This window comes from Astyanax mexicanus, chromosome 17 (genome assembly GCF_023375975.1).
Source record: "Astyanax mexicanus isolate ESR-SI-001 chromosome 17, AstMex3_surface, whole genome shotgun sequence".
Classification (NCBI taxonomy): domain Eukaryota; kingdom Metazoa; phylum Chordata; class Actinopteri; order Characiformes; family Acestrorhamphidae; genus Astyanax; species Astyanax mexicanus.
Window position 1 is genome coordinate 47,053,066 of NC_064424.1, and position 11,935 is coordinate 47,065,000.

The following is an 11,935-nucleotide window of genomic DNA, read 5'->3' on the forward strand; positions in this document are numbered from 1 at the left end:
ACAACATTCAGATCATTCAGATTCACATCAACACCTCCAGCTTCTTCTCCGGGTGGTTTTTAATATCTGTTTTAGTAGTTTCTCTCCATCCACTGTTTTTTAACCAGGTCCAGTTTCCTGACCAACGCAGGTAAGACCATCTGTGACACTGGCCAACCGCCCAGTGATGAGGACACACACACACACACACACACACACAGACACACAAACACTAGAGGTGGGCGATATGGCCCTAAAATAATATCACAATATTTCATAGTACTTTTGTGATTCCAATACTTTTTGGTGATAAGACAAAACACTGTATAAAAAACGTATTTCAGGAATACTCTACTGCAACAAAATGAAAATTAAATTTTACTATTGTATACGATATGATATGATATGGCACACCCCTAACTGAGATATTAAAAAATACAAGAATTTAATCAGATTTGTAACAGAAGAAGTCAATGATCCAGAATGATCAGTCATGATACTAACAATAATGCACTCCATATATCTCCATATATCCAGGATTAAAGTAAAATAAATGATACTGGACAGATAAAATCTGTCTCTAGTAGATACAATATAATGGGAAATTATAAGAACAGTGTGAATTTTTCTTTTCATAAAAACAGTAAAAAAAAGTAGAACCCTGATGTGATAATTAGGGGTGGTTGATATGATACCATATTTCAGGGTATAATATCGTTCATGATATTCAAAAATGCTGCCGATATTATTGCATACAATACAATATGGCGATACACCCCTAACACACACACACACACACAAACACACACACACTCGGAGAGGCATGTACACACCTGATGATGCGCTGGGCGGCGTACTGGTGAAGGCAGCGGAACTGAGCGGACATGTTGGCCAGAGCTGCCAGACAGTTCGTGTGCAGGTACTTATCCTGAGAAGAGATGTAGAGAAAGCTAAGTTTTTGTATTACTGTGAAATATAGTAGTTCTCTCTGAGTTGTTTATGATGCTGTACATAATGAAACTTCCTCAACCTCTTCCTCATTGTCTGCAGTAACTAGTTAATAAAGAAAATGCAAAAGCACTGTATCTACATCAACCTGTGAATTAGTATTCACAGCCCCGCCCACCTCGGCTCGGGACCGCCCACAGACAGAGCTGAAGCCGGACAGCGACGCCGTCTCGTCAGATAGGAGATAACTATGATGATGAACATATATCATGACATGATGCAATAATCACACAGCCCAACTCTGGAGCAGAAAGAAGCCTGAGCATGTGACTCTTACCCGGGTCCGGGTCATGTTGAACTGGATGGTGCGAATGACCACCAGGATTAAGAGACTGCCCAGAGAAATCTCGGTTAAAGCTCGCTCTGTATACCAGTTTATGTTCTTCAGGATCTGAGGAGACAGACAGAGACAGAGAGAGAGAGAGAGAGAGAGAGAGAGAGAGAGAGAGAGAGAGAGAGAGAGAGAGAGAGAGAGAGAAATCAAAATGACATCCTCGATTAATTTAAAAAAAAAAATGCATCTTGGCATCATGTTCTCCTCCACCAGTCTTACACACTGCTTTTGGATAACTTTATGCTGCTTTACTCCTGGTGCAAAAATTCAAGCAGTTCAGTTTGATGGCTTGTGATCATCTATCCTGATTTTAAATTGGTAAAATCAAATAAGTAGTCTCTTGTTTTTTGTTTTTTTTTGTCCAGAGCTGTGTGTGTGTGTGTATATACACACACACACACACATATATATATATATATATATATATATACACTCTAACTAATGTACATGTTTATGTTACATAATGTAGAGACACAAAAAAAATAAATAAATACATTTCCTAGGGGTTAAACACAAACATCTCCATCTCCATATCGATAACAGGCAGAAGGAATTAATTATAGCCTGCAATTACAGAACTACAAAGTCTTGTAGAAATGAATAGGTGGTCATAATGTTATGGCTGATGCTCAGCGACTGGCTTTAACAGCATGTTGGGGTGGAGAGCTCATCACAGACGGCAGAAATATTCAGACTTATGGATCTGCTCCGGGTCAATCCGAGAAAAAAACAGCCGAGCGTGGAGAACACGCAACACGCACAACAAATAGATAAAAACAAAACAGCAAAAAAAGTCATTACGGAGCTTTAATGAATTTTTAATGGCTCTCATGCTTTTATCTGATTTACCCACAAGCCCCGGTAAGCTGGAGCCAGCGCTCATCAATATCTATGATGTAAACATGCGGCTAGAGCTGTAATGAGATCAGGTGCACTAGTGAGTAGAGTCTGTACAGGGATTTTTTAATGCCAGATGTAGAGCAGCAATAGTGCAATCTGCACCACTGTGTAAAGTCAGCGTGCTTTTCCACAAACTTCAGCCATGCAGTTATGTTCCTTTATTGAGAGAAAACCTTCTTTTGTAATGTCCTGCCATAGAAACCCTGCTTATTGATGGTTTTACGGACTTACGGTAGGTCTGTGTTTGTCACTCTCAGGGTTGTGTGTTTTTTTTTTTTTTTTTTTACCTTATAGATGAGTCTCCACTGTGCTCTTGGGGTAATTTTGATTTTAACTTTTGAGTGCCAACAGCACAGCAGTCACAGTCCCACACTGTCTATATTTGTAAATTGTTTGCCTCAAAGTAAACTGGTGGATTTCTGAAGTCTTTAAAAATCACGCAGTAACTTTTTTCATCTTTACATAAATTTTTTTGATCCACTAAAAGCTCTTTTTGGCGTGACATGGCTCACATACAATACAATACAATCTTAAAAAGTTTGAATGGCTTTTATCAGTCTGATTTATTGTAGACCACATTTCCAAACACATTTTCAGCTAACCGCTGACTCTTGAATGAGCTTTTAATTATTTTATTTATTTTTAATCATATTTATTTTATCTATTTATATAGGTGATTAACAAAAGGGTTTTTACATTTTTTTCCATTAGTATTTTGACCTTTTTTGTAGTTGTTCTCAATGAAGACATATAAGACAATAATCACAATAATCAAATGTATGCATAAAACATACAATTTCAAAAGTTTCACATGCTTTTTCCTGCCACTGTACACTATTATTATTCTTCTATTTCAGTTAAGAAGAAATGTAATAAGTCTTTATAAATCTTCTATCCTTCTAAACACCATCCAGCCATAACATTAAAACCACTCATGTGGATTAAAGTAAATAACATTACAGACAAGCCCATATAATATATTATTAACCCAAATAATCTGGGGTGAGAATGTACTGACCACTTCATGTATGGATCTGTTGAATGTGTCGTCCTCAGTGAGGATGAGGAGGATGATGAGGGCCATGTAAACATGGTGGGAGTTCCTTTCTTCTACATGATAGAGGATCTCTAGAATAGGCATCACCTGAAAGAGAGAGAGAGAGAGAGAGAGAGAGAAAGAGGGAGAGAGAAAGATTTATCTAATTGCTTGCAGTACCACAATATATTGCGATATATTGAAGAAGTACAATACGAGTCAAACAACTACAGACTAAATTCAATAACAATAACAATTCTTCAAAGTAGCTCCTCTTGTTTAGATGATCAGTTTTGAACGCCTCTGCTGGATTTTCTCAGTCAGTTTTATGAGGTAGAGTCACCTGGAATTCAGGCTTTCAGTTAACAGCTGTGCTGAACTCATCAAGAGTTAATTACTTGAATTTCTTGTCTCTTAATGTAAAGTTTGAGAGCATCAGTTAAAGTAAAGTAGTGAAGAGGTAGAGTTACAGGTATACAGTGAATAGTGAATATTTGAGTGTTCGAATCCAGGTTATGAGAAGCAACAACTACTCAACTAAATAAAGAAACAAAATGACTTAAGAAGAAAAAAATGAACATCAGTATAACAGAAAAGAAGAATTTCAGAATTTTAAAAGTGCACTTTTAAGTTACTACATAAACTCAGTCACCGCAAAGACCATCAAAATATGTTATGATGAAACTGGCACTAATCAGGACCAGCCCAGGAAAGGATAGAAGAGCGAGAGTTTCCTCTGTTGTACAGGATAAGTCAATCAGAGTTTCCAGCCTCAGAAACAGCAAGTTAACAAACAGCTCCTCAGATAAGAGTATCTAAATACTTCACAGAGTATTTTGGTTTGTTTAACACTGTTTTTAAGTTACTACATGATTCACTATGTGTTCCTTCATAATCTGAATCACTTCAGTATAATTTTATAATGTAGGTTCTGTATATAATGGTGAGATTTAGAGGGTGAGGACAGGAGTTTACTGGTTTATATGTAAATGTTTTTCAGTAGATAACAGATATATTGAGTATAAACTCACCAGATTCTCCACATCTGTTCTGGACAGCATGTAGGTCTTCATGTTGGGGTTTTGGTGCAGTAACGTGTAGAGCAGGAGCGTGGCCTGATCCGAGCGCTGCTGCTCACACAGCGCCGTGTACAGACTGTTAAAGTTAATCTGGAAGGTGTGAGGCTGTGGAGACGGGATGGACGATGTATCTGAAACACACACACATCTCTATAATCAGAGAATCTGCATACATGAGGAAATTAAATTTAAGACTCTTCAACTCTTAAACAACACATACAGAAAAAATTAAAACCACTTTCATTAAAATAAAGCAGAAAAAAGCAAGAGTGTCTAGTACAGTGAAGGACAGGGAGTGAAAAAGGTGTTTAAAAACTCCAGCAGCACTGCTGTATCTGATCATCTCATACACATCTGATCAGTATTAGGAACTTTATAGTTTCAGAGTAATACTGAACAAGATCCAGCGACGCGTCTGGAACGTACCTTGTGTGTTTTTGAAGCAGGTGACCGCTTGTTTGTAGGGGTTGGGGCAGTCTAATCCATCTGGCAGATTGGCCAAAACTAACAAAAGTAGAAGGCTCTGATTGGACAACGGGAGAGGGTTCTGTTCCTGGTCCACCCCGGATTTACTTCCAGCTCCTCCCAGTGTGAACACACTCCACAGTCCACCTGAACGACAAAACACACCAGAAAATACCATTAAAACACAACCTGAGAATAAAATAAGCTACTAAAATAAAGACTGTGTCTCACGAAGCAGAAGACTTCTGAAATTACGGGTATCAACAGGAAGTTAGTCCACATTATTGTTGTAATCAAGGAAGATTGATTTTAATGTCAACTTGTACACGTTTGCTTTTAGCTGGCTAAAAAAGGAGTAGGGTAGTTTATGAGGGGCACTGGGTGATGTATGGGTTTAGGGGCGGGGCAGGAGGGAGAGCTAATTGGCTGAGCTGCAGCTGCAGCAGTGTGCCTCTGATAGCTAGTGGTTCTTTAAGACTAGATAGCAGTGGTATACTCTGACGTAAATATATAGATTCCATTAATATATTAAGTAAGCAATTATCATTGCACCATTAAGAAGGGCATCCCAGTACAATATAAGACCCTAACAAATATATTTATTTGATAAAATGGGATGTTCTAATACAGTTTCAACAAAACTCAATCAAAATTAAACAAAATGATCAAATTACCTTCAACACTACCAACTACACTATTACATACACTCCTGACTGCTTCGTTCTAAGTGGATATCACTATCAGTATCGATATCAGAATCAGTGAGTACAAAATGACAGGTTCTCGTAACTAGTATCGATACATCCTTATATAAAAACTGAAGATTAAAAAATAAGCTTTAAAAAATTATTAAATAAATTTGCTTTCCTGAAATATTACATATTGTTATGTGTTGAGAAAACTTTTTTTAGAATTTAAAAATAAAAAATAAAAATATATATATATATATATTTTTTTATTCATATAGAGCGCCCTCTAGTGGTCCGACGAACTCAGAACACATTCTCCTGTGGGTTTTCTCTCCTCTGTAGAAATTTCTCTGCCCTGCTCATGATGAGGTCACTGCTGGTCGCTATTGGTCAAGCGGTGATAGCGGAGGCGCCCGAGAGCAGTCTGCACTCAGACATTCCCCACGTCAACACTGTGTGTGTGTGTGTGTGTGTGTGTATGAAAACGCACTGTTTCATCATTAGACTCATATTATACCCACACACACACACACTTGTCTCGTACACACACACACACACACACAAACCGAAGCATCAAATCAGAAATAAAAGCATGTTGATAAATCAGGTCTGTGCTGCTCTCTCACACACCGGGCTCCGGTTACCTCACTGCTGTTTGTTCTGTGTCTGGCCCGCTTCCCCCTGACCCGCCACACAAACACAATAATGCAATCTCCCGCGTGCAGCGGCAGCAGCGGCGGCGGCAGCCAGACCATTACACAACCGGGAGCAGGGCGTCGCACGAGGGCAAGAAAACACCACAGAGTGAAAATCCCACAGAGACACTCGCTCAACTGCACTGAATTCACGCTGCTTCTTTACGCAAAGATTAAAAACAAACAATTAGCTTAAACATGTATCCCCTTAGACCAGAGATAAGTGCTGCGTATCGTCAGGAACTTGAATATGAATATGATGGGAATTAAATCAACATATTACAATATATTAAATCAATACAGACAGATTCTATTAGACCTGCATCTGTTTCTATACAAATTGTTCTATTCTGCTTTTACTCTGTATCATTATAAAATGTTTCAATACTGATATCGATACAATGCTTTTTTCAATATCTTTTTTTATCTAAATTCTAAAAAAATGAAAACAAAAAAAAGTAATCAGATTTGTAACAGAAGTCAATGATCCATTATATGATGATGATAATAATAATGCACTCCAAATATCCCCATATATCCAGGATTAAAGTGAAATAAATGATACTGGACAGATATAATCTGTCTCTGATGTGATGATTAGGGGTGGGTGATATGGCGCCATATTTCAGGGTATAATATTATTTACCATATTCAAAAATGCTGAGAGAGAGAGAGAGAAAGATAGAGAGAGAGTAACTCCCCTAATAAACAACCGTTAATATTATTATACTTGATCATTATAACCACTATAATTTTTATTATTACTATTGTTTTTACTATTATCATCATTGTTATTATTATTATTGTGATTTTCTTAATTATTATTATTATTATTTTTTAAATTAATTGATGTTTATGTTTCATCGTTGTTTCACTATAGGTTCGGTTTTGATATTTGTGTGCTTTGGCAACATTGTTTTTTTTTTAAAACAGTCATGCTAATAAAGCCAAATTGAATTTGAATTTGAGAAAGAACGAGAGTGAGAGAACGAGAGACACAAGATAAATTATTATAACTAATTTATAATATTAATGATTTACTGCTTATTATTACACATTTATAAAGTCTTGATGTTCTTATTTCCTTCTATTTGAATTATTATTAGTAATAATTATAAGTGTTAATCCTGTAAATAATAATAAGAGAACGAGAACGAGAAAGAGAGAGAGAGTAAGAGAGAGAGAGAGAGAGAGAGAGAGAGACTGAACCGGCCGACCCGCAGGCTGTGTCTGGTGCCTGAGCTGTAGATTATTGATAAGAGAGTCTGGGCTGCAGTCAGTAACCTCAGCACTCGGGTCACAGCGGCCCAGCAAAACTCCATAAAGCATAAACTAGAGACGATACTGTGTGACCCACAAACCAGAAAACACAGTACAGGAAGGGGAAGATACAACCTCAATCCATACACCACAGACCACAGGAGAGACAGACACAATTACATAATTTTAACGAACTGTGGTCCATTTTCTTATCATATCAACAATAACATTTTTCAAGGATATCAAGGATACTGTCAGTTTCAGACCTGTACTAACCCAACCCAAGTGCTGTGTAAAGGAGAACTCTGGTGTAAAATGGACTTTGGTGTAGTAAAACATGATAACGAGTACTAATTTTTGTTGAATAGCTCACCTCCGCTCTCCTGCAGCTTTCTGATATCCAGTAATTTTCAGCAGTTTGTCCGAACATGCTGTAGAATACCTAACCACTGAGCCAACTTCTGGCATCAGACATGGTGTAAATATGCTTGTTAAGTTTGTTAATCTGCTCCAGAGAGTCCTATTATATTGGTAGCCATGTGTGTGTGTGCATTTGTACATCTGTGTCAGCAACGGGTTCAACATAGTATAAATCAGGGGTGTCCAAACTACGGTCTGCGGGCCATTTGCAGCCTGTTTCCTTTTTTGGAGCGGCCCGCGAGGTATTTTAGAAATAGAGTGAAAGTTGGCCCGCTGTTAAGCAGGTTTTTATAATGTGAGATTTAAAGTTTAAACGCTAGGTGTCAGAAACGGGCCAAAGAGTCTAAAAGCGGAGAGAGTGCGCATTTCTAGCGCAGAAAAACGGGCCAAGGAGTCTAAAAGTTGCCGTAATTAAGGAGTTTAATATTAAGAGACATCATGAAATGAAACATCAATTTGAAAAATCTTAGTTTACACAACACTGTCAAAGATAAAGATAGTAAGTCAAGTAAAATGGTGTGTAAATGAAATAATCAGAAAAAGTATTATTTAAAGTGGTATATTTCATTATTTGTTTTATTACAGAGTCTGTGGCCGTGACTTCAAATATATTTCTCCTTCTGGCCCCCAACAAAAAAAGTTTGGACCCCCCTGGTGTAAAGTAAGTAAGTGAATGCTGCATTTATTAGAGCTACAGTACAGTATAGAGTAGCTGTATGTTATGAGGTGTAAAGCAGGACTCCTGGGCTGAATAGAAACTCAATGAAGGATCATTAGGAGCGTTGACTAAGTCGACTGAGTCGATCTGCAACACAAAAGGAAACAGGTAAATGAGGGTCTTTCCCCCTGAAGCTCTTAAAAGAACACTGATCGACAGCTCTGATCAATACCTCCGCGTCTGAACTCAGCGGATTGATCAGCCGGTCTGAGCGGCTACATCGACGGATTGAGTGAAGAGCAGATAGAAATCATGCAGAGTTTAGTCCCTGGCTGACAGCCGCAGTGTTCCTCAGAGTGCTTACTGACAGGAGGAGAGCGGAGAGAGTGATGAATTGAGCGTAGTAAAGGACAGAGGGAGTATGGAGGACAGTGAGGTGGTGAAAGCGCAGTTAAAACAAACACGTTTAGCTCTCTAATGCTAACGTAGCGCTAATCAGTGGAGAAGAGAGGAGACAGCAGCACCAGGAGAGACGGCTTATTTTCATCTTTGTATTATTATTATTATTATTGTATTATTATTATAATTTTAAAACTAAAACCTTCACTAACAGCACAATCAGACTCAACTTTAGTGTTTTTAGTTACATACTAAAACTAAAAAGTTTTAAAATGAGACTTTTTTTATTACTTCCCTTTTTTTTTCTCTCTCTAAAAGTCAGTGATAGTAAAAGAGTGAATATGTAAGGGAGAGAGTGAATATGTAAGTGAATGAAAAAGTGAGTGAGCGAGAAAGCAAGTAAGAGAGTGAGTAAGAGATTGTGAGAGTAAATGAGAAAGAGAGAGTGTGTGTGAGAAAGCGAGCGAGTGAGCAATTGAGGGAGTGAATAAGTGAGTAGGTGAGTGACAGAGAGAGAGAGTGTGCATGAGAGTGAGAGAATGAGAGAATGTGTGAGAGATTGAATAAATGAGTGAGAAAGAAAGCGAGTGAGTGAGTAAATGATTGAGAGAATGAGTAACAGAGGAAGTGAGTTAATAAGAGTGAGTAAAAAAGTGAGTGGGTAAAAAAGTGAGTCAGTGATTAAGAGAGTGAGTAACAGAGAGAGAGTGAGTTAATAAGAGTGAGTAAAAAAGTGAGTAACAGAGAGAGTGAGTTAATAAGTGAGAGTGTGAGTGAGTGAGTAAGTGATTAAGAGAGTGAGTAACAGATGGAGAGTGAGTTAATAAGAGTGAGTAAAAAATGAGTAAGAAAAAAAGAGTATGTCAGAGAGATAGAAAGAGAAAGTGAGTAAAAGAGTGAGTGAGAAAGAGAGAGAGACACTGAGTGAGAGAAAGAGTGTTCGTGTGCAAGTAAAATCTAATCTAATCTAATGAGCCAATAAATATTTTTTTTTCTGTAATAAGAATTTGTATCCCTAAGATTATTTTATTTATTATTAGGAATAATGATGTTAATTAGTATTCCTTAAGACTTTTCACCTTATTTTAAGTCATTTGAACTAAAAATAAGTACAAAAAGTCACCAGACAAGTTATTCTTATTGCTTTGTCCAAATTTAAGCCACAAAACGTCTTACTTCAATCATTGTAAGCCTATAATATAATAATAAATATAATATAATAAGCATATTTATCTTGATTTATATATATATATATTTAATGTACTTTTTTGCTGATTGATTTCTTGCAGTATAAGAAGCTCTATAGAGTCTGTGGCTCCAGGTTAAATCTATTTAATGATTTTTGGTTCAGAGCCAAGAGAGATACAGTAAGAGCGCATTGATTAAAGACATGTGTATTATAACCACGCATAACCACACACACTCTACACACACACTACACACACACACACACCTGAGAAAACTCCTCACTCCAGCAAAACGACACCAGTGTCATTCACAACACCTTTCACCCTTCAGATTCACGACCCACAAGTGTGTCTATTAAATTATTAAAGACTTTAAATGTATAACTTTTTTATCTAACGTTACATTAGTTAGTGTTTAGTTTTTACCTGTTAGAACCTGTATATAATCTACACTTCAGTCCTTCACTCTCAGAACTACAGTATTTTATAATTATTAACATTATAAAGCTTCATTGGTCCTACAATAAAACCCTGTGGAACACCACAAAAATCTGCTCTCAAACAACAGTTCACCAACATTTCACTACAGTTTCTACATATTCATTTTCTTATCATTTCTTATCATTCTTATCTCGTTTTACTCTACTTTCACTACTACTCTTTTTTCATAGATATAAATATATAAACACCTTACTTTCTATGGTGTCAATTTTTATGATCGTTTTAAAATGTCCTATTTTTCCTTTTTTTTGACATATATGTTTTATTCGTCTATAGTAAATGTCAGTTTTTATTTTTTTTATTTTTAAAAAATATTTTTTTAGCCCTTTTAAGCTGTAAATGCTCAGTGGCATTGTAAATGAGCGTCTCCCTCCAGTGTAAACGATGGTTGATTGCTTGATTAATGTTCAGTGTTGCAAACCCAGTTTTTACATAAACAATAAACAGAATAGAGAATAAAATAATAATACACTTCTCTTATATGAGCTGCTGCTGCTGCTGTATCTTTACAGCGTGACGGTGCAGTCAGTCTCCTGATATTACAATAGTATATACAAAAGTATATAAAATAGTACTTTACCAAAACTAATAAAACAATTGTTAAAAAAAAACAAATATATATATATTTTTTTTTTTTTTACTTTAAACAAAGCTATATATATATATATAGCTTTGTTTAAAGTATTGTTATTGTGAACATTTTATTTTAGAGCCATATCACTCATCCCTAGGGTTAATAACAGTATTCCATACAAGTATAATTCTGGAGCGGGGAATTCTCCCAGGCTCTAATCCAGGGAAGAGTTTCCAGCCTGGCTGTTTCCGAACAGCAGCATCGGAAACAGGATCAGCTGTGGGATCTGGAGTGGGAATTCTGGTGGAAGTGGTCGGGGATGAGGGTCAGAAATAGGCGCTTAGGGAAAGGGAAGGAATGCATTATGGGAGCGATGCGGCAGGATTATGTCTCCATTTAGCCTGTCTGCTTTCCCCGTCAGACAATAAGAGCACATTGTCTGGATTCCACAGGATGAGTCACACACACACACACACACACACACACACACACACACACACAAAGAGATGTTAATAATCTCATTAGCCGTATCTCTGCACAGTTCTGATGCGTCAGTTCTGTCACAGTTCTCTGGAACAGCACACAATGTGTTTCTACACCAAATAAACAAACAAACAGTGCCCACGTGTCTGCCAACCTCACCAAACAATAGACATGCCTGACGTGGCATTACTACACTGGGCACAACTTTTAATGTCCTTTCAGAGTGACCGGACACATCAGCGTACGACAGCATCCTGCCCTTATTTAA

The 11,935-nt window shown here is 37.1% G+C and overlaps 1 protein-coding gene across 1 annotated transcript in view; it reads right to left on the reverse strand.

Moving 5' to 3' along the window:
• Window positions 1-11,935, reverse strand: part of dym (dymeclin) — an 85,212-nt gene that overhangs the window by 46,103 nt on the left and 27,174 nt on the right. Inside the window, exons 9-13 of the mRNA XM_022676678.2 lie at window positions 4,763-4,948; window positions 4,289-4,467; window positions 3,240-3,365; window positions 1,265-1,378; window positions 813-907 (exon numbers count right to left, since the gene is read on the reverse strand). Coding sequence (XP_022532399.2) covers window positions 813-907; window positions 1,265-1,378; window positions 3,240-3,365; window positions 4,289-4,467; window positions 4,763-4,948 — 700 coding nt within the window. The remainder of the gene's footprint in view (window positions 1-812; window positions 908-1,264; window positions 1,379-3,239; window positions 3,366-4,288; window positions 4,468-4,762; window positions 4,949-11,935) is intronic.